Source organism: Pristiophorus japonicus, chromosome 10 (assembly GCF_044704955.1).
Source record: "Pristiophorus japonicus isolate sPriJap1 chromosome 10, sPriJap1.hap1, whole genome shotgun sequence".
NCBI classification, from domain to species: domain Eukaryota; kingdom Metazoa; phylum Chordata; class Chondrichthyes; family Pristiophoridae; genus Pristiophorus; species Pristiophorus japonicus.
The window spans coordinates 98,404,515-98,428,660 of NC_091986.1; the positions used below are offsets into that span (position 1 = coordinate 98,404,515).

The 24,146-nt window shown below is 44.7% G+C and overlaps 1 protein-coding gene across 2 annotated transcripts in view; it reads right to left on the reverse strand.

Moving 5' to 3' along the window:
* The window catches only part of LOC139275038 (rho GTPase-activating protein 42-like), a 608,898-nt gene that overhangs the window by 43,882 nt on the left and 540,870 nt on the right, over positions 1–24,146 (reverse strand). For both annotated transcript variants that reach the window (XM_070891940.1, XM_070891941.1), the window contains exon 18: positions 2,382–2,541. In XM_070891940.1, coding sequence (XP_070748041.1) covers positions 2,382–2,541 — 160 coding nt within the window. The remainder of the gene's footprint in view (positions 1–2,381; positions 2,542–24,146) is intronic.

Consider the following 24,146-nt stretch of genomic DNA (forward strand, 5'->3'; position numbering starts at 1 on the left):
AGTTTAGCACATCATCATAATAAAGAAAATTTTAACAGATAAGAGTGCATAATTATTGAATCTTAGCACACCTATACTAATTAAACAGAGACTACCATTTTGTACTCAATACATACGCACACAAATAAACATGAAGTATGCAACAGTGCAATAATAAAATCAGCCAGTAATTAAAAAACATCCTAAAGCTACGCTGCTGGTGCAATTGCTCTCCATTTCAGCAGCGCATCACAATACATTATGAAGAACAGAGGCATATTTGCTTCAAATGCATTGGATATTGTCACGACTGATGAGCAATTGTGTCACAAAATATTAATAACTGATCTCCTGTGGAGTTGCTCACAGACTAAAATTATCAAACAGAAAAAAATGTCCTTCTCTTTCAATAATTATATTTTTTACTTGTCTCCCACTCATTTTTGGTAAGAAATGCAGGGTTCAACAGCTCCCTCTGTCTTATGTAAATTCAACCCAATCTACAACTCATCTCAATTAGCAATCTCACAAAAATTGACATACGTACCAACCCTGGTGTGATATATTCACAGAGCACAGCACACACAGCTTCCTACATGGCAGGCAGCTCTCTCAGAAGCCTTCGGAATCAGCCTGGTTCTGTTTATTATTAACTTTGCAGTTGCAGTACACAATACGTCCACATCCACAGTGTGGCGCTACAAACATTACAATGCATCGATAGCTTTTTTAATGCTACAATGTAATCACTGATACTTTCATCAGCCTTTTGATTCCGAATCCCGAAACGGTAGCTTTCAGCAATTTCTAACGGTTTGGGGTTATAGTGCTGCTCCAGCTTCATTAAAATCTCTTTAAGCATTGTGTCCTTTGGTTCGTCAGGCACAAGCAGATTTACAAGGGTTTCGTACAATGCCGGACCCGCCTCCGATAAGAAGATCACTTTCTTACGTTCTAACACAGCCCGGTTCTGAACTGCATTGTCTGGAACTTCGATTATGTTATATGCAGTGAAATACATTTCTAGCCGATCCACATACGTTTTAAAATGTTCCCGGTCATGTCTATATTCCCCCAAATGTCTGATTACACCTGCCATTTTAATCTCGAGCTGTTCACACCGTGTGCTGTATTTTACCTTAGATTTTGTAGCTTTTTCCAAAGATAGAAACTTCCAAAGTCTCTCTGTCGGCTGGATGAATCCTTCACCAACAAAATTTAAGCTTTAAATCATCAAAAAAATCCCATCCTTGTCGCCAAATGTGATATATTCACAGAGCACAGCACACACAGCTTCCTACATGGCAGGCAGCTCAGCCGACAGAGAGACTTTGGAAGTTTCTGTCTTTGGAAAAAGTTCCAAAATCCGAGGTAAAATACAGCACATGGTGTGAACAGCTAGAGATTAAAATGGCAGGTGTAATGGGACATTTGGGGGAATATAGACACGACCGGGAACATTTTAAAGCGTATGTGGATCGGCTAGAAATGTATTTCACTACAAATAACATAATCGAAGTTCCAGACAATGCAGTCCAGAACCGGGCTGTATTGGAACGTAAGAAAGCGATCTTCTTATCGGAGGCAGGTCCGGCATTGTACGAAACCCTTGTAAATCTGTTTGTGCCTGACGAGCCAAAGGACACAATGCTTAAAGAGATTTTAATGAAACTGGAGCAGCACTATAACCCCAAACCGTTAGAAATTGCTGAAAGCTATAGTTTCGGGATTCGGAATCAAAAGTCTGATGAAAGTATCAGTGATTACATTGTAGCATTAAAAAAGCTATCGATACATTATAATGTTTGTAGCGCCACACTGTGGATGTGGACGTATTGTGTACTGCAACTGCAGAGTTAGTAATAAACAGAACCAGGCAGATTCCAGAGGCTTCCGAGAGAGCTGCCTGCCATGTAGGAAGCGCTATATCACACCTGGCATTACCAGAGTGACACAGTAATATTTCTAGGGGTAACAAGAATGCCAAAGGATCAAGTTATCTTTGGGAGATGAAAGAAGTAATACTGTATGAGCAAGAAAAAGACAACAGGATATATTTTGGGGCAAGGCTGAGTAAGAGAGAGAGAGAGAGGCAGACAGATGGTGTATAGAGGAATACAATGAGAGCGGGAAGCTTACAGAGAGAGACAAGATAAAATGAAGGAGAGACTTACATAAAGGAGGAGTGAAGAAAACAAACCAGTCAAAAATTGTGAGATAGGGAGAAGATGAGAGAAAGACCAATGGACAGAAATTTGGGAGAAAGAATATGTAACAGGCAGAGACAGCTAAAGAGAGACACACATTTTTGTTTCATTTTTATCAATGACCAATGGCAATGAAGATCAACTACTTAAAATATGAAATGCAACCACTGAAGAAATAGGTAGTTCATACAGTACCTTTTCATAATTCTCTATCAGAATCTCAACCACAATGTTCTGAAATTTAATGTTCATCATAGCTGCTACAGTCTCCTCTTGGGATCTCATTAGTGTTGGTCCAAAAATAACACCCAAGTTAGATATAGTCATCAGGTTTTTTTGACTGTGAGTGGATACTCTGCAATTACAGAATATGAAAACATTCACTTATTGTATACAGATGTGTCTATATTTCACATTTATTGTTTACTGGAAGACAGATACTTAAAAAAAAAGCTGAATCTGTAACAATCTTGGGAATGTAGAAATGTTAAGGCTAAAATAGGTCATTTCAATATATTTGACTACACACTATCTATCTCTAGTACCTTTCGATCACTTTTTCTGCCAAATATCTTTCCAGTGTCTTCCTGAATACAATCCATCTCCCGTGTTTCCTAGCAGTCTGCTCCATGTATCCACCACCCTCTGTATAAAGTAGTTACATCAAAACTGTCTGCTCACCTTCCACCTCTGAACTGGAATCTATGCAAGTTCATCATCATTTCCTGAGATTTATGATTTATCCCTCTGGTACAACACCCATCTTGTTTGTTTTGATTAACTCATGTTGTAAAGATGGTCTCAGAGAGTTATGCATGAGTACTTTCCTGTATTATGTTGAGTGTACTAAGACTATTTAGCTGCATTTCAATTCTTTATTCCCCCTCCAAGTCCCCTTTCACAATCTCAACTTCGCATTTATCTACACTAAATAAGATTTGCTATTTTTCATTCCAACTACTTTATCTATTCAATTCCTTCTCTATTTGGTTCGCCTGTTTCATTTTTACAAAGTAATTGATGTATTGCAATGAAATATATGTAGATTAGAGTTATTCTGCATTCTAATATATTCTTTCAAACAACCAGTCATCATTAAATTACAGATTAAATATGTTGCACTTGTATGTGATATTTGGTACATTGAGAATTATCTGTCAGGCCATTGTGGATCCCCATAAAACTGCTATTCCAACCCCATCCTTCATTCTAACTCATGCCGACCATGCACTCCCTCTGTGTTGTCTATGGGCAATGCAGGGAAAAAATAACGTGGTTTCATTGAAGATTTATTGCAGGTTACTGTTACTTAATTCGGTGCTGACCATTCTGTAAGGAATTCCAGGTACAGGAAAGAGGAACTGCGGGTGGAGGCCTGTTGCGTCAGGTGTCAGCCTCCATTGTGCTACCCCAGGATTTTTGGGGACTGCTCTAAAATTACACCACGCAAGCTTGGTAACAACATGGGAGGGAGTGTTATCCAGCCCTCCCAACCTCATTTTCCTATTCGTTGGTCCATTAGACATCCAAGTAAAGGTACACCTGAAGAAATCTGGCATTGGGGCTTGAACCAGGACCCTCACAGACTAGAGGCTCAGTAGTGGTTTCAGGGCAGCAGAAAGATTTTGCTTTAGGAAAATCCACTTCACCCCACCCCAACTCATCCCCCTGCCAAGATGATTTCCAGGGCTTGGGCCAGGAGCATAGCTGCAGACCACCTGAGGCTGCAGCTTCATTCATGGTACCACCTGCCCAGTGATACCAGCACAAGATCTTGTCAGAAAGCAGCCCTGCACCTGAAGTGTGCACTAAAAATAGCCATGGGCAGGAAAATTATGGGCATCTCTCCCCTTTGAGGTGCAGTACACGTCAGCTACAAATCAACTGTTGAGCGACCAGAAAGGAAAGTCAGTACACTAATGTTGTGTTTGCCTTTGCAGATGTTTGTGTTTTTGATTTGGATCCATTACTGTTCCTGATAGAGAATTCAAACAGGCTGCATTTAGACAGGCTGTGAAAATTCACAGACAACAAGTCAGAGATGCTACATGAGTGGTAGCATGTTGCATTAAGTCATCAATCAACTTGACATTTGAGTAGCGAGCCAATTAAAAGGTTAAAAGATTATTAATTGAGCCAATAAGGTCAAAGAAGGCGAGTTCTTTTCTGTAAATTGATCCAGGTATAAGTACAGCCATTTTGACCATGTGGTCTCAGAAGGACAAAGACGCTTGTTGCTCTCTGCCAGAAATAAAGTTACATTAAAACGACAATCGGAGTTTGTATTTCATTGGAAATTAAGAGATCTAACAATTTTGGCGTCACGAACACGATCGCTGAGGAAAGAAACTGAATTTTGGACATCGGACCTACATACTGAGGTAAGGACTCCTCTTTATAAAAAAGTCCTCGGTCAAAAGTCTAAATTCGCCTCTCCTTCTACGCGATTCCGAAAGCCTCCGGTTTGCGAACCCTCCGGTTGGTAGTCGGCTCGAGGTCCCATAGACGTCTAAACTTCGGCGGTGTGTTAGTTAATTAATCACCGACCTATTGATCGGCTGGAAAGCCTGCGACTCGAGACCCCAGTAAAGAAATCAGTATTATGGCAGCAGGAGATAAGAGCAAAGAATTGGCTACAACTGTTAAAGGTGGGCAGGCACCACCTGAAGTTTCGCTAGAAATAATTCTCGAACAGTTGAAAGAATACATAGAGCAATAATTCAATTTATCTAAAACCTATATTAAGATCGAACAAAAGTACGGAACCTCCAAAGGACAATGGTCCTTGGACGAGATTAAAAAGGTCTGGGGAAAAACGACCCGTATGAAAAATAAGGAGCGAACTAGATGGTCCCGAGCGGTTATGGGAAAGATCCGAAACCGGAATGAAATTATAATGCATTCGCAACATGATCGAGAACTGACCAGTACAAAGGATCAATTGCAAGCTGTTTGTGCACAGCTGCGACAGAAAAAACTTGAACTTGAAAAGCTGGAAGCAGAAGTTAAACATCTTAAAGGTGAAATTAAAGAATAGAAAAAATAATTTGGTCAAGAGGCAGTAATAGGAAAAGGAAAATGTATCGGTCAATTCCCAGGGTACCCATGTTTGGATAAATTAAAAGCGCAAACACGAAGACACGACCGAGGAATAGATATGGATTCTGAATCCTCCGACGATACAGGGTCGGAGGATGAAGAAATAGGGGTGCGCTTTGCCCCATTTAAAAAAAGACGAGTTGGAGTCAAATCAGAAGAGACTGAGGATGAGGGCGGAACCAAAAAAACAAAGAAAAGGGTGTATGCAGAATACTTATTTCATGATCCGGCAGACCCAGAAAAAATTGATAAATGGTCCAAGGAATTGCCCAATCCAAAGAAAGGGGGAGTAAAAACGTGGGACCAATTGGACCACTTAAGAAATATATATCAACTTCATCCCTGGGACAGAGTGCAAATTTTGACCATAATGGTGCCAAAAACACAGGGAAGAAAATTGTACGACAAGGTAGAAGAAGCTTTGGGGCAGGATGAGCAAGAATAGATGCAGGATGGGAGGCGATTAAACACTGGCTGCAAGCCTTCAGTCCAGCTAAGACAGACTGGGGAAAAATTGCAGCCTGCCAACAGAAAGGAACAGAGGAGGTCCTGGAGTATGACGAGCAGTTTAGATGCACGTGGCTAGAACATTCGGGTATGAATAATACGGATGAGGAAATGGATGAACAAGTGTTTGGACCCCTGAAAGCAGCTTTCGTGGCAGGTCTAAAGCCAGAACTGTCCAAAATGCTTAAGGGAGTGTTACCGGACTGGGGAAGGTAGAGGAACTACCTTTGCAGTATTGATGGATCGATGTAACCAATTAGATCAGGATATGGGAGCTAAAGTCCGAGCTGTACAGGCTATGGGATGGAAATCCCAGGATTCCGATAAACAGTCATTCGGAAAATTACCCGGAAAATGTCATTATTGTGGGAAAGAAGGTCACTGGGCCAAGACGTGCAGGGCAAAACAGAAAGGTCGTGGCTGGAGAACAGGATTCAGCCAGGGATACAATTCAGCTAACAAACCAGGCTTGTCACAAGATAACGACCTCATAGAAGCATTTAAGCGACTGACAATACAACAACAGAAGGAGTTACTTGGGATAGCAAAAAACGATTAGAGCCCACCCTGGCCCCCCTCCTCGCACTAATACAACAAAGGGGAGATGGGCTATATATAACTGTGAGGGTGGGCAATAAGCATGTTATGGACTGTCTTTTAGACAAAGGGGCGGAATTAACATGCTTATCCCTACAATATGGAGACTTTTTGCCGTTGGATGGTAGGGCACGTACAGCCTATGGAGTTGGGGGCCAGAAAATGGAAATTAAAAGGACAACACCGGTACTTATAGGGCTGGGTCCACATGAACTAACCTCGCCGGTCTGGATAGGCCCAGTAGATCAACCCCTTTTGGGAATGGACGTTCTAATCCAAGTAGATTCATCGTTGCATTTCGAGAATGGTCGGGTGACATGGTCAATTAGAACTTTGAAGAAAGAAGAATTGAAGGAACACCCGATATGGGCTAAAGATAAGAACGATTGTGGCCTACTCCAGATGGAGCCTGGGTCATTTACCGGGACCAAGCCTCCATGCACTAAACAGTATCCCATCAGTCCAACTGCCATCGCGGGAATCTTACCGGTTATTCAGCAATTGGAGAAATAAGGGGTGCTTATTAAAACGCATAGCTCCTCCAATAGCCCCATGTGGCCGGTACAGAAATCTAATGAGACTTGGCATTTGACTGTCGATTATAGGAAAGCTAACCAGTGTATTGATCAAAAAGCTCCTTTAGTCGCAGATCCCTCCACCATTTTTAATGCCCTCAAACCGGAACATAAATATTTCTCGGTTATAGATATGGCCAACGGATTTTGGTCGGTGCCTCTGGCACCGGAGGTTCGACAGTGGTTTGCTTTCACGATCCAAGGACAACAGTATACTTGGACCCGGTTACCGCAGGGTTTCCACAACAGCCCTACGGTATTCTACATGGCTTTACAAAGCCATTTGCGAGAATTACCTCCCCTGTCATCCACAGACATCTAATATGTAGACGATATCTTGCAAGCTTCAAACACGGAAGAACAGCATGAACAAGATTTACGAGCTTTGCTGGACCACCTTTGGCTGAAAGGACATAAAGCCAGCATCGACAAAGCACAAATATCCCAAGAAGAGGTTGTATACCTGGGACAAAAGATTTCACAAGGAAAGAGAGAACTTACCCAGGATAGAACTGCAGCCATTCGGACTGCTAAAAAACCCACCACTATTCAGGAACTAAGGTCTTTTTTGGGATTGTGTAACTTTAACAGAAATTGGATTGACTCCCTCACACAGCTTGCTCAGCCATTGAATGATATTTTAAAGGGGAAACGTGCCTCTAAAGAAGCCATCACCCTCACTAAGGAACAGCAAGAGGCCTTCCTGAGTTTGAAAAAGGCTTTGTGTTCGGCACCGGCTCTGGGAATCCCCGACAGTGGTAAGCCATTTACCCTGTTTGTCCATGAGAAAGAAGGATATATGACAGCTATACTGACACAAGAACATGGGGATCGGCAAAGACCTATTGGTTATTATTCGGCAAAACTGGATGCGGTAGCCCTCGGATGGGGAAGTTGCCTAAGGGCCATGGAAGCTACATGTCGAGCGGTAATGACCACTGCGGGTCTAGTCCTCGACCAAAAGCTGATTGTCAAGTGTCTCCACACCGTACATGCTTTGCTGTCTATGAATAGAATGTCTCAGGTGACGGCAGCTAGATGGACCCGCTGGACAGCAGTTTTGGAAGCTCCTAATCTCCATATCGTCCGGGCCAGCCCGGTTAATCCCGCAACTATGCTCCCGATGTCAGAATCGAGGGAGCAAGAGGGGTGAGAATGTGAAGAGCATGACTGCGTGGAGATTTTTAAAGAAACAGAAGAAGCAGCCTTAGCAGCAGAGGAGCCTCTGCACAACCCAGACCTCATTCGGTTTACAGATGGTTCCTCCTTTGTTGACAATGGTACCAGAAAAGCAGGATGGGCAGTTACAACCTTATATGACGTAGTGGCAAAAGGATGTTTACCCTCAGGAACGTCAGAACAGGCCGAGTTACGGGCTGTGTCAGAAGCATGTCGAATAGCAGAAGGACACACAGCCAATCACACTGCAAAGGTCTTGTGTAAGGATTACATTCCCCGATGGAGAGTCCCGAGTAGCATTGACTCAGATCAGGGAACACACTTCACAGGCGCTGTCTGCCAAGAAGTCTGTAGGTTACTGAACATTACGTGGGATTTACACTGTCCTTATCATCCACAATCATCAGGACAAGTAGAACGAATGAATCGAACTCTGAAACAACGGCTTGCCAAATATCACCAAGAAGGAACACCATGGCCCCAGGCACTACCAATAGTGCTGTGTAGTATTAGGGCAACCCCGAACAGAACTACAGGTTTAAGCCCATTTGAAATTATAACAGGAAGACCCATGTCGCTGCCAGGAACTATCGATTTACGGAAAGCTGATGTTCACTTAATGAGTGACACTTTGTTATCATACTGTCAGAACTTAACCAATGCTATTAGTTCTGTTTCCCGACAGGTATCGGCAGCTTGGGGTAATCCACCCGAAGGAGGACACGACATCATCCTAGGAGTCTGGGTGTATGTGAAAAAGTTGCATAAAGAATCTTTGGGTGCCAAGTGGGAGGGACCTTATCAAGTGTTATTGACCACCCAGGCAGCTGTTAAAGTCCAAGGAAAGAAAGCCTGGATCCACGCTTCACACGTTAAACGAGCACTCGTAACTGAAGCTGAAATCTAATAAGGACAATTACTTTTTGCGAAAATGTATAAATTTACTGTATTATTGATTGTAGGTATTCTAGGAATAGGCCTACTTCTTACTAGCCGACCCTCTGCACCAAAGGGAAATAGTAGGGTAGCAAGGGAATTAGATGTAAATACCTTTTTATATATGTCATACATTTATGTCAAACAAGGTAACATTTCTAGTTGTTGGGTGTGTACACATATTCCTATTCACTCAAAGGGAGGGATTCCCTTGAGGCCAGTTCCCTTGAATATCTCGGAAATGGCTGAGTGGATAATTAATCAAAACAAAACAGGCAATGCGTTTCAGGATACGGAAAACTGGGCACGTAAATGGAAGTCAGCAGGTTACAATCTGACTACCTTTGAAGGGGAATACCAACCGTGCTACAATAATTCCAAACGGCCCCCATTTTTTGTTATCACTAATACAATGGGAATAGGAAGACCGGGGGAATCGGTCTGTCTGATTAGAAACATCAAAGGAGGCCAAAATATGGGGTATAGTAACTGCTCCCGGAATTATAACATAATCAAGCCACGGAACTGTCCAAACTGGGCTGATGTGGGAATTCTTAACGTAACGGGGATTCTGAATAAAACAGATGGAAAAGCCTGGACAGGCCCCGGAGTGTTGCTGACAAAGAAACAGCTAACATTCATTACATATAATGGCACCTATTGGATGAGTGGCCACAAGGCCTACCCTTGGCTGCCCCAGAATTGGACGGGATCCTGCTATTTAGCCTACATTGTGCCTTATATGTATCATATAAAGTCACTGTCGGAACATTTACACCGTCCTAAGAGAGCTATTACAGAAACAGAGAGGTTCTTTGCCATTCTGATGCCCAGGTATGGGACCGCCAGACTGGCAAGGGAATCCATTAACATGGCATCCATTGTGGAATGGGTAGCCAATGCTACCTCAGAGGCCCTAGTTAAAATCAATGCAGAAATGGTAGCAATCCGCACAGTAGCCCTACAGAATAGACTGGCCCTTGATTACATCCTGGCTGAAAAGGGAGGTACTTGCGCCCTACTCGGAACTGAGTCTTGCATGTATATCCCAGATAGCTCCGAAGAAATTACCCACTTAGCGGAGCATATCCAAAAGGAGGTAGAAAAACTTAAGCAACCCCCATCATTCACTTTGTGGAGTGGAGCCACTGAATGGCTAGGTTCAATACGAACTTCATTGGTGGAAGGTTTAATTCTATTTGTTGTAATTGTTTTACTTTTATATTGTTTGTTTATGTTGATTAAATGTTGTTGCGACCAGGCGGCTGTAGCTGCTGTCCCGCAGGTGAGACACCTTGCAGGTCCCAGCAGACCGTCTGTACGTGGCACAGGGATATGTTATGCTTAAGGGAAGGTTGTTTACTGGTTGAATTAAGATATTGATTTGGATTAAATTGGAATAAGGTTAATTAACCTACTAAAAACCAGACTTCCATTGTGGTCACGATGGAACTCGGGTTGGTGTAAATTTGTGTGGAAGCTACTAGTCCGGACATGTGGCGAAACACATCAACAAATTTTAGAAGGAAACTATATTAACATGTATGAAATTATTTTGTAGAATGTTTAACCAGTGATAACTGATGTTTTATGATTCAGTTTGTGAAAGAATCAAAGGGGGGATTGATAGAGAATTCAAACAGGCTGCATTTAGACAGGCTGTGAAAATTCACAGACAACAAGTCAGAGATGCTACGTGAGTGGTAGCATGTTGCATTTAACTTGACATTTTAGGACCCTTGGGTAGCGAGCCAATTAAAAGGTTAAAATACTATTAATTGAGCCAATAAGTTCAAAGAAGGCGAGTTCTTTTCTGTAAATTGATCCAGGTATAAGTACAGCCATTTTGACCATGTGGTCTCAGAAGGACAAAGACCTGGGCCTGGCTTAAAGCCAAAAGCTTGTTGCTCTCTGCCAGAAATAAAGTTGCATTAAAACGACAATCGGAGTTCGTATTTCATTGGAAATTAAGAGATCTAACAGTTCCCTATTTTTAAATTCAATGTCAATTTGGTAATTTGGTTTATTTTTTCCATTTGTTTACACTTCTTTCATTCTCATTGCAAAAGTGTTCTTTTATCTTGTTGGGAAGGCATTCTCATCTCTTTTGTTTATTCATTCATGGGTTGTGGGCATCGCTGTCACGTGCAACTGGTGAGCCGGCTTTAAATTTGAAAAAAACCACGCACGTGCGGACTTTGGAATGGGCCATGCAGTTCATTAAAGTGGCAGCACAGCCCACCAAAAATTGCAGGGAACATTGGTAGGGCGTTCCAGGATTTTGACCCAGTGACGATGAAAGAATGCCGATAATTGCTGTGATTTTATTAACCTTGGCGGATCCATGGCGGACGACGTCAGTGGCAGGTCCCGACCTTGCTGTTGGCTCCAGCCCGCTGTCTGAACAGATTTTCTATTGATGGGGTTTGTTAAGCCCACCCAGCACATTTCCCGGCCAATTTGCAGAAGCGGATCTGGTGATGTCATTTGATGATGCGTCATCAGTTGGTTTCCTTAAAGGGACCATGGCCAACTTTAATTTGACATTTGTGCTGTCAATGTTCTACAGTGTTGAGGTACTGTAAACACTGACAATGACTGCACAAAGGCACAGGGCTTTCCCATGACTCCCTCCATATGCTTATGGAGGGAGTCACAGCACACATGGAGGTCATCTTCCCTTCCTACGGGCAGAAGGTAGCTCCCCAGGAGATCAACACAACCTGGTTGCACATTGCACAGGAGGCTACAAGCAGGGATGTGGTCAGAAGGATCTGGGTGCAGTGCCGCAAACATTTCAATGATCTCAGTAGATCACAAAATGTTAGTGCAAAGCCACACCACCTCATCCTACTATGCCTCTCATCACATCCCCATCACTCTGCCATCCCTACCCTACTCCTGCACATCCTTCTCACAACAACTTACCTTGCACATCCACCAATTCCTCTCTAATATCACATCCCAGTCTCACTCGCCAACCTTCACACTCACCCTCATCCTGGTGCAATCATAAGGGTAGCCATATGTTCATGTAAAGTTTCTGTTAATGTGGTATCAAACATTGAAACCTTTATTTTCAACACTTTGTGTTCTTGGACAGATTTGTGTGCACTGTTGGAAGTAGCTTAGTGAGACATAACAGTACCTCCCTGCAATGGTGATGAGTGTGAAAGGAATGGTTTGGTCATTGTAGGGATGCTTTATGCTGTTGGTGTGGGGCAGTGCCAACCTGGCACATCATGTGGCAGCCAGGGTGTACAGCATCAAGTGAAGTAAATCTGGCCATGGTGAGGCCATCACTGGCTTCCCATGCAGCAATGTGGTTGGGTGCTGATGCCCTCTGTCCTGTGCAGCATCAGGTGATTGCGGAGAAGGTTGTTGTTGTTGGTGCTACTGGTGTGCCTGCTGCTGCTGGTGTTGGAGTTGATTGTGGGTGGGATTCTGAGGACCAAGGTGAGAGAGTATAAAGGGCACCCATGCTGATGGAATAGAAGGCAGGAGAAGCAGAGATGACAGAAGCGATCTGTCAATGGTGAGAGAGGTAATGAGGTCAGACTGGATGCGACCTGTGTAAAAACTTGAAGCATGGTGAATTTGTTGTGGAAATGCAGATATCTGAGTCAGGTGGGAGCTTTTACTGTACATTTGAAGCTGTCAACTCAACAGGTGATTCAATGGCCACTGATCTTTCGCCTCAGCTCGACAGATGTGATCCCCGTCCAGTGTGCACCCCGTGGGTGAGCACTTAAAATCAAAAGGCGAGCTCAAATGTATTCTTGTCAGTGTCAGCTGTGGCTTAGTGGGTCGCACTCTCGCTTGAGTCAGAAGGTTGTGGGTTCAAGTCCTACTCCAGGGACGTGAGCACAAAAAATCTAGGTGACACTCCAGTGCAGTACAGAGGGAGTGCTGCACTGTCGGAGATGCAGTTTTTTGAATGAGACGTTAAACCAAGTCTGCTCTCCCAGGTGAACGTAAAAGATGCCATGCATAATTTCAAATAAGAGCAGGGGAGTTATCCCCAGTGTCCTGCCCAATATTTATCCCTCAATCAACATAACAAAAGCAGACTATCTGGTCATTATCACATTGCTGTTTGTAGGAGCCTGATGTGCAAAAATCAGCTGCTGTATTTCCTACATTACAACAGTGACTACACTTCAAAAGTACTTCATTAGCTGTAAAGCGCATTGGAACGTCCGGTGGTCATGAAAGAGGCTATATAAATGCACGTCTTTCTTTCTTAATGATCTTTAAACAAAGTCATAATTAGGTGGTAGAGGTTGCAGGTTTGTGAGGTGCAATCGAAGAAGCCTTGGCGAGTTGCTGCAGTACATCTTGTAGATGGTACACAATGCAGCCATGGTGCGCCGATGGTGGAGGGAGTGAATGCTTAAGATGGAGATTGTAAATGGGCGGTTTTGTCCTGGATGGTGTTAAGCTTCATGAGTGTTGTTGGAGCTGCACTCATTCAGGCAAGTGAAGAGTATTCCATCACACTCCTGACCTGTGCCTTGTAAATAGTGGAGTCAGGAGGCGAGTCATTCGCCACAGAATACCCAGCTTCTGACCTGCTCTTGTAGCCACAGTATTTATGTGGTTGGTCCAAGTAAGTTTCTGGTCAATGGTGTTTCCCAGGATGTTGATGGTGGGGGATTCAACGATGGAAATGCCAATGAATGTCAAGGGGAGATGGTTAGACTTTTTTTTATTGGAGGAAGTCATTGCCTAGCACTTTTGTGGCGCGAATGTTACTTGCCACATATCAGTCCATGCCTGAAAGTTATCCAGATCTTGCTGCATGTGGGCACTATCTGAGGAGTCATGAATGGAACAGAACACTGTGCAATCTTCAGCCGAGGACACTTCTCTGAGGAACTCCTGCAGCGATGCCCTGGAGCTGAGATGATTGGCCTCCAATGACCACAACCTACTCACTGATGCTCAGTTTGGGTTCCGCCAGAACCTCTCTGCTCCAGACCTCATTACAGCCTTGGTCCAAACATGGACAAAAGAGCTGTATTCCAGAGGTGAGGTGAGAGTGACTGCCCTTGACATCAAAGCAGCATTTGACCGGGTGTGACATCAAAGAACCCGAGTATGCTAGGTATGACTCCAGCCAGTGGAGAGTTTTCCCCGATTCCCATTGACTTCAATTTTACTTGGGTTCTTTGATTGAGAGTAGACTGCTGAGGTGGTATTTGACCGGATTGGATTTGTTCTGCTTTTTGTGGACAGGGCATATGTGAGCAATTTTCCACTTTGTCGGATAGATGCCAGTGTTGCACCTGTACATGAATAGATTGGCTAGAGGTGCGGCTAGTTCTAGTGCCGAGGTCTTCAGCATTATAGTCGGGATGCGATCGGAGCCCATAGGCTTTGCTGCATCCAGTGCGCTCAGTCATTTCTTGATATCACGTGGAATGAATCTAATTGGCTGAAGACTGGTTTCTGTGATGGTGGGGACACCAGGTGGAAGCCGAGATGGATCACCCACTCGGGTACTTCTGGCTGAAGATGGTTGCAAACGCTTCAGCTTTCTCTTTTGCACTTACATGTTGCGCTCTGCCATTATTTAGGATGGGGATATTCATGGAGCCTCCTCCTCCCGTTAGTTGTTTAATTGTCCACCACCATTCATGACTGAATGTGGCAGGACTGCAGAACTTTCATCTGATCCATTGGTTGTGGGATCGCTTAGCTCTGTCTGTAGTATGCTGTTTCTGTTATTTAGCATGCATGTAGTCCTGTGTTGCAGCTTCACCAGGTTGGCACCTCATTTTTAGGTATGCCTGGTGCTGCTCCCGGCATGGTATTCTATACTCCTCATTGAACCAGGGTTGGTCCCCTGGCTCAATGGGAATAGTCAAATGAGGGATATGCCAGGCTATGAGATTATAAATTGTGGTGAAATACAATTCTGCTGCTGCTGATGGCTCACAGCACTCCATGGATGCCCAGTTTTGAGTTGCTAGATCTGTTCTGAATCTATTCCATTTAGCACGGTGGTAGTGCCATGCAACATGATGGAGGGTGTCCTCATTATGAAGGTGGGACTTTGACTTCACAAGGACTTTGCAGTGGTCATTTCTACCAATACTGTCACGGACAGGTGCATTAGCGACAGATAGATTGGTGACAAACCTTTCCCTCGTGTTGGTTCTCTCTGACAGTGATGTTCTTCAGGGCTCGGCCAGCTCGGTCAGTAGTGGTGCTACTGAGCCACTCTTGGTGATGAACATTGAAATCCCCACTCGGGGTATATTCTTTGCCCTTGCTGCTTCTTACAAGTGGTGTTCAACATGGAGGAGTACTAATTCAGCAGCTGCAGGAAGGTGGTTGGTGGTAATCAGCAAGAGGTTTTTCTTTGTTCATACTTGATCTGAAGCCATGAGACTTCATGGGGTCCAGAGTCAATGTTGAGGACTCCCAGGGCCACTCCCTCCTGACTGTATACCACGGTGTCACCACCTCTAGTGCCTATCTTGTCGATGGGCAGGACATACCCAGCAATGGTGATGAAGGAGTCTGGCACGTTGGCTGGAAGGTATGATTCTATGAGTATTACTATGTCAGGCTGTTGCTTGACTAGTCTGTGGGACAGCTCTCCCAATTTTGTCCCCAGATGTTAGCGAGGAGGTCTTTGCAAGTTTGACTGGGCTGTGAGTCTCTTTGTCGTGTCCAAATTCAATGTCGAGGTCGATGCCGGGTGGTCTGTCCAGTTTTATTCTTACTGTTCTTCATAGCAGTTTTGATACGCGAGGCCATTTCATGGTGTTTATTTTGACTTTTAATTTGGTCTACAATGTACTTTCCTTCAATATCAGCTATTGTTCAGGTTCCTAGGCATGTTACTGGTGGAGTGTAATTAACTTTTTTTGTACATTTTAGGTCATCCCTGTCTGGTATGACTCATTCATCTCCATTCAGGTTGGAAATCGGTGGTTAGTGGTGTGCCACAGGGATCGGTGCTGGGACCACAACTGTTTACAATATACATAAATGACCTGGAAGAGAGGAGAGAGTGTAGTGCAACAAAATTTGCAGATGACTCAAAGATTAATGGGAAAGCGGGTTGTGTAGAGGACACAGAGAGGCTGCAAAGAGATTTAGATAGGTTAAGCGAATGGGCTAAGGTTTGGCAGATGGAATACAATGTCGGAAAATGTGAGGTCATCCACCTTGGAAAAAAAAACAGTAAAAGGGAATATTATTTGAATGGGGAGAAATTACAACATGCTGCGGTGCAGAGGGACCTGGGGGTCCTTGTGCATGAATCCTAAAAAGTTAGTTTGCAGGTGCAGCAGGTAATCAGGAAGGCAAATGGAATGTTGGCCTTCATTGCGAGAGGGATGGAGTACAAAAGCAGGGAGGTCCTGCTGCAACTGTACAGGGTATTGGTGAGGCCGCACCTGGAGTACTGTGTGCAGTTTTGGTCACCTTACTTAAGGAAGGATATACTAGCCTTGGAGGGGGTACAGAGACGATTCACTAGGCTGATTCCGGAGATGAGGGGGTTACCTTATGATGATAGATTGAGTAGACTGGGTCTTTACTCGTTGGAGTTCAGAAGGATGAGGGGTGATCTTATCGAAACATTCAAAATAATGAAAGGGATAGACAAGATAGAGGCAGAGAGGTTGTTTCCACTGGTCGGGGAGACTAGAACTAGGGGGCACAGCCTCAAAATACGGGGGAGCCAATTTAAAACCGAGTTGAGAAGGAATTTCTTCTCCAGAGGATTGTGAATCTGTGGAATTCTCTGCCCAAGGAAGCAGTTGAGGCTAGCTCATTGAATGTATTCAAGTCACAGATAGATAGATTTTTAACCAATAAGGGAATTAAGGGTTACGGGGAGCGGGCGGGTAAGTGGAGCTGAGTCCATGGCCAGATCAGCCATGATCTTGTTGAATAGCGGAGCAGGCTCGAGGGGCTAGATGGCCTTCTCCTGTTCCGAATTCTTATGTTCTTATGTTCTATATATCTTCTCTTTTCTCACATAGCTGTTTTTAGGGTATACATTTATTTTGCAGACGGCTCAACACAATTGCACATTTTCGGAACTGGAAGCTTGTAGTGCATCTGCTGATCTATCTCTACACTGCACCAGCTTAATCTGGATATGATTCTTTGCTTTTCCTAGACCATATTTTAATTCCCTGAAAGATTCCAGGATCAATCCCTGGTCAGCGCTCATTTATTTACTTAACCCGGTAGAGATGTTACAGTTGGACCTCATGGATAATGCAGATGAAAATAAGCAAAGGCTCCCAGCTCTGGTCGCTATCGAGCAACACTTACTGGAAGTGCATGCTTGTGTATGTCAAATGACAATGAGTCAGATACAACAACTTGTATTTATATAGCGCCTTTAACGTAGTAAAACGTCCCAAGGTGCAGCACAGTAGTGTTTTACGACAAAAATTTGACACCGAGCCAAACAAGAAGAAATTACGGCAGATAACCAAAAGCTTGGTCAAAGAGGTAGGTTTTAAGGAGTGTCTTAAAGGAGGAAAGAGAGGTACAGAGGTGGAGAGGTTTCGGGAGGGAGTTCCAGAGCTTAGGGCCTAGGCAGCTTAAGGCACGGCCACCAATGGTTGAGCGATTATAATCAAGGATGCTCAGGAGGGCAGAATTTGAGGAGTGCAGACATCTCAGGGCATTGGGGGGATCTGGAGGAGGTTACAGAGATAGGGAGGGGCGAGGTCATGGAGGAATTTGAAAGCAAGGATGAGAATTTTGAAATCGAGGCGTTGCTTAACCGGGAGCCAATGTGGGTCAGCGAGCACAGGGGTGATGGGTGAATGGAACACACCAAGTTAGGACACAGGTTGCTGAGTTTTGGATGACTTCAAGTTTACGGAGGGTAGAATGTGGGAGGCCAGCCAGGGATGCGTTGCAGTAGTCAAGTCTAGAGGTAACAAAGGCACGGATGAGGGTTTCAGCAGCAGATGAGCTGAGGCAAGGGCGGAGGCGGGCAATGTTACGGAGGTGGAAATAGTGGTTTTAGTTATGCTGCGGAAATGTGGTCGGAAGCTCATTTCAGGGTCAAATATGACACTAAGGTTGTAAACAGTCTGGTTCAGCCTCAGACAGATGCTAGGGAGGGGGATGGAGCCGTTGGCTCGGGAACGGAGTTTGTGGTGGGGAATGAAGATAATGGCTTCGGTCTTCCCAATAGTTAATTGGAGAAAATTTGTGCTCATCCCGTATTGGATGTCGGACATGTAGTCTGACAATTTAGAGACCATGGAGAGGTCGAGCGAAGTGGTGGTATGTCGTCAGCATACATGTGGAAACTGATGCTGTGTTTTCAGATGATGTCGCCATTGGGCAGCATCGAGAGAAATTAGAGGGGGCCAAGGATAGATCCTTGGGGGACACCAGAGGTAACGATGCAGGAGTGGGAAGAAAAGCCATTGCAGGTGATTTTCTGGCGACGATTGGAAAGATACGAATGGAATCAGGCGAGTGCAGTCCCACCCAGCTGGAGAGGTGTTGGAGGAGGATAGAGTGGTCAGCCATGTCAAAGGCTGCAGTCAGGTCAAGAAGGATGAGGATGGATAGCTTACCTTTGACACAGTCACAAAGGATGCAATTTGTGATTTTGATGAGAGCCGTTTCATAGAAACATAGAAACATAGAAAATAGGTGCAGGAGTAGGCCATTCGGCCCTTCTAGCCTGCACCGCCATTCAATGAGTTCATGGCTGAACATTCAACTTCAGTACCCCATTCCTGCTTTCTCGCCATACCCCTTGATCCCCCTAGCAGTAAGGACCTCATCTAACTCCTTTTTCAACACTGTGGCAGAGTCAGAAACCGGATTGAAGGGATTCAAACATGGAGATACAACTGTGATGGCTCTTTAAGTGCATAGCTTGCTGACACTCACCATTAAGATTCAAACTTATAAAATGGCTACTTTTTGTTAGGTACAAGAAGCAGAAAGGCTTATTGTAACTATTCCAGCAAGAAGTGAAAACTTTCTGGAGAAAAGGGGAGGGAAGAAAATCATTGAGGAACAAAAGCTCAAATATAAGACAGAATTAAGCTTAAACAGGTGGGCAACCATCCTGTACAAGTGACTGATGACATGAAAAGGTAAGAATTAATTGTTAATATTAATAAATTGTCCATGGTGTCAAATAAGGGAATTCAAGACCATGTGTTTGGGAACAAAGGGAATTAAGGGATATGGGAATAATGCGGGAAAGTGGAGTTGAGGTAGAAGATCAGCCATGATCTTATTGAATGGTGGAGCAGGCTCGAAGGGCCAAGTGGCCTATTTCTGCTCCTATTTCTTATGTTCTCTACAGAAGGCTGGGATAAATGAGCCAGTGCACACAGGTGCAGTTCAGTTTCCATTTTAAAGATCTACATTCTGTCCTTATTTTGTGCTAACCTTTGATTTTATATGATAAGATTTGCTTTTTAATTATAAATTAAGTTAATTTGGGAAGCATAAAAGTAGACCTGAATTTTTACCTGGTGAGCCGCTAGGAACGGGAAGTCTGGGTTTCCCTGCGTGCTGTGGAGTTTTAACTCCACGGCATGTGTGTGACGTCACGGACAGGTTCCCCGCCCGGAAGTCAGCGTGATTAACAGGCTGCCTTCCAGTCGGGCGGGGGACGCTGACCAAGAGGCTACAAGCCCAGGTAGGTACGAGCCCCGACCCCGCGATGGGGGGTGGGGTCGTCTGATCCCTGATCCCTGGTGGGGGAGCTTGGGGAGCCCGGAGGAAGCACTCCTGCTCCTCCTGGCCCACAAGACCTACTCCCCGAAGCACTCCTCACCTCGCTACTGCTACCAGGATTCCTGAGGCCCGGGTACCAGCTGGCTACAGTTAAACCTGTCGTCCAGCCTCATTATCATATTTAAAGTGTCAATCCACCTCCTGGGAGGGGGGTTGGCTGCCCACCCCCATCCCGCCTCCGTTAAAACTGGAATGGGCAGGTTGGAGATAAGGTTCAAATTTTTAACACTCAACCCCAAGACACTCATTTTTGGGGGCTAAAATTCCCCTTGTAAAGTTGGTTGGAGCATGGGTTTTCCCTGCAGTATACACTGAAAGACATGCAAAACTGAGGTGCTATAGAACCACCACTGGTGGGAGGGTGTAAAGTACAAACACAACTTTACAATTGGTATTTACACAATAAATTTAAATAAGTAATAGGAAAAAAATGGCACAAAGATCATGCAGATTCAAGATTTTTAATATACAATATGGATTTCCAAAGGAAATGTAAGCTAACTTCTGTACCTTCTACATATAAATTGATTAAAAACAATGTACACAGATTGTCCTAAAAAGTCCTATCCAATCTGGCCCACACATGATTCTAGTACCACACTACTTACTGCATGCTAAACAGTGGAAGCAGCATGCTATAAGACAGAGCTAAGCGATCCCATAACCATCGGATCAGATCAAGGCTCTGCAGTCCCGTCACATCCGATCCAACCACGTGATGGAAGGGGATTAAGCAATTAAGCAGTACTTACTCACCAATAATCTGCTCATCGCTGCTCAGCTCGGGTTCCACCAGGACCACTTGTCTCCAGACCTCATTACAGCCTTGGCCCAAACATGCACAAAGGAGCTAAACTCCAAAGGTGAGGTGAGAGTGACTGCCTTTGACATCAAGGCAGAATTTGACCAAGGGTGGCATCAAGGAGCCCTAGTAAAATTGAACTCTCCACTGGCTGGAGTCACACCTAGTACAAAGGAATATGGTTGTAGTTGTTGGAGTTCAATCATCTCAGCCAAAGGATATTGGTCCGGGAGTTCCTCAGGGCAGGATTCTAGATACAACCATCTTCAGCTGCTTTTTCAATGACCTTTCTTCAATCATAAGGTCAGAAGTGGGTCTGTTTGCTGATGATTGCACAGTGTTCAGTTCCATTCACAACTCCTCAGATAATGAAGCAGTCCATGCCCACATGCAGCAAGATCTGGACAACATTCAGGCTAGGCATGATAAATGGCAAGTAACATTTACGCCACACAAGTGCCAGGCAATAACCATCTCCAACAAAAGAGCATCTAACCACCTCTCCTTGACATTCAAAAGCATTACCATTGTTGAATCCCCCACCATCTACATCGTGGGGGTCACTATTGACCAGAAACTTAACTGGACCAGCAATATAATTACTGTGGCTACCAGAGCAGGTCAGAGGCTGGATATTCTGTGGCGGGCCGGCAGCAGCGTGGAGGCCCCGACCTGCGTGAGAACACCAGCGGCAGGTCAGGGCCATAAAAGGAGTGGAGGTGCGGCGGCCCGGGAGCAATGTGGAGGCCCCGACCTGCATGACAACACCAGCGGCAGGTCGGAGCCATAAAAGGAGTGGAGGTGCGGCAGCCCGGGAGCAGCATGGCGGCCACAACCTGCATGACAACACCAGCGGCAGGTCAGGGCCATAAAAGGAGCGGAGGTGCGGCGGCCCAGGAGCAGTGTGGAGGCATACTACTGCAGGGAGCAGCGCTAGCTGGTGCAGGAAGGAGGCAGCAGCGAAGAGTGATGTCATCAAGGTCCAGGTCGGTGATTGGAGCGTGGGCAGATACAGCAGGAGCGGCGAGAGACTGTGGAGGGATGTGATCGGGGCCCAGGGGAGGCATGAGTTCAGAGCCAGGGACCCAGGGGCAGCACGGGCCAGCCCACACTGCGATATGTGTGCACACTAGGTCCATGCAGCAGAGCTGGTCTCCAGTTGTCTTGGGTAATCCTTGCCACTGGACCAAGACCTAGCTCTGTCAAGCCCGTGTGGTGGCTGGTGTGCAACGGCCATCACACATTAAAAAAATCCACCCACAGGCATCTTCCACCCTTGAGGATGTAGTTCGAGTCCTTCATTCGAAACACCTGTGAACTCATCCTCTTTTGGCTTGGAAGCAAGTCATCCTCGTTTTGAGGGACTGCCTATGATGATGATCATTCTGTGGCGAGTGACTCACCTCCTGACTCCCCAAAGCCTTTTCAAGATCTACAGGGCACAAGTCAGGAGTAAGAACACTTCTACTTGCCTGGATGAGTGCAGCTCCAACAATTTGGCAGATGGAGTATAATATGGGAAAATGTGAGGTTATCCACTTTGGCAGAAAAAAATAAGGAAAATTATTATTTAAATGGAGAAAAACTACAAAATGCTGCAGTAGGGAGGGACCTGGGGGTCCTTGTGCATGAAACACAAAAAGTTAGTATGCAGGTACAGCAAGTAATCAGGAAGGCAAATGGAATGTTAGCCTTTATTGCAAGGGGGATGGAGTATAAAAGCAGAGAAGTCCTACTACAACTGTACAGGGTATTGGTGAGGCCACACCCAGAGTACTGTGTATAGTTTTGGTTTCTTTATTTAAGGAGGGATATACTTGCATTTGAGGCAGTCCAGAGAAGGTGCACTCACTTGATTCCGGAGATGAAGGGGTTGACTTATGAAGAAACGTTGAGCAGGTTGGGCCTATACTCATTGGAGTTCAGAAGAATGAGAGGTGATCTTATTGAGACATACAAGATAATGAGGGAGCTCAACAAGGTAAATGCAGAGGGGATGTTTCCACTCATGGGGGAATCTAGAACTAGGGGACATAGTTTTAGAATAAGGGGAAGCCCATTTCAAACTGAGATGAGGAGGAATTTCTTCTCTCAGAGCGTTGTAAATCTATGGAATTCTCTGCCCCAGAGAGCTGTGGAGGCTGGGTCATTGAATATATTTAAGGAGGAGATAAACAGATTTTTAAGCAATAAGGGAGCAAAGGGTTATGGGAAGCGGGCAGGGAAGTGGAGCTGAGCCCATGATCAGATCAGCCATGATCTTATTGAATGCGGAGCAGGCTCAAGGGGCCAAATGGCCTACTCCTGCTCCTATTTCTTATGTTCTTATAACACTCAAGAAGCTTGACACCATCCAGGACAAAGTAGCCCGCTTGATTGGCATGCCAAGTACTACCTTAAATATTCACTTCCACCACCACTGCCGTGACTGCAGTGTGCACCATCTACAAGATGCACCCCAGAAACTCGCCAAGGCTTCTTTGACAGCACTTCCCTAACCCGTGACCTCCACCACCTAGAAGTACAAGGGCAGCAGGTGCATGGGAACAGCACCATCTCCACGTCCCCCTCCAAGACACACACCATCCTGACTTGGAAATATATCACCGTTCCTTCATCGTCACTGGTTCAGAATCCTCAAGCTCCCTCCCTAAACATACTGTGGGAGTCCCTTCGCCACATGGACTCACCATCACCTTCTCAAGGGCAATTAGGGATGCAATAAATGCTGGCCTCGCCAGAGGTGCCCACATCCCATGAATGAATAAAAAATACACTATTTAATGCCTTCTGACCTGGTCTAGCAAGAAACTCAGCTGTGAAAGCAATCGCTTTCGCAAAAGGCCTAAAACCACTTTCTCAATAAGGATTGGTAATAAATATGACCATGCCAACATTACCCACATTCTGAGAACAAATAAAACTTCTTTAACAATGGACAGCAAGTTTCCAACATGTGCATAAAGCATGCCCGTGGTTTCACAAGTCAGACTATTCTGATTAGATTATGTTGTTAAAAGTTGGGTAATATATGTCAATTATTTCTACATGCAAGAACATAAGAATTAAGAGCAGGAGTAGGCCATGTGGCCCATCGAGCCAGCTCCGCTATTCAAGAACCATGTCTGATCTTCAACCTCAACTCCGCTTTCCTGCCCTATCCTCATATTCCTCGATTCCTCTGGAGGCCAAAAATCTATCTATCTCAGCCTTGAATATACTTAATGACTGAGCATCCACAGCACTTTCAAAGAATTCCAGAGATTCACAACCCTCATCTCAATCTTAAGTCCATCCAGCCAGGGGAAACAATCTCTCAGCATTTATCCTGTTAAACCCCTCAGAATCTTATATGTTTCAATGAGATCACCTCTCATTTTTCTAAACTCCAGAGAATATAGGCTGAATCTAATCAATCTCTCCTCATAGGAGATGCCTCTCATCCAAGAATCAATCTAGTAAACCTTTGTTGCACCGCCGCCAAGGCATGTATGCATTTTCTCAGATAAG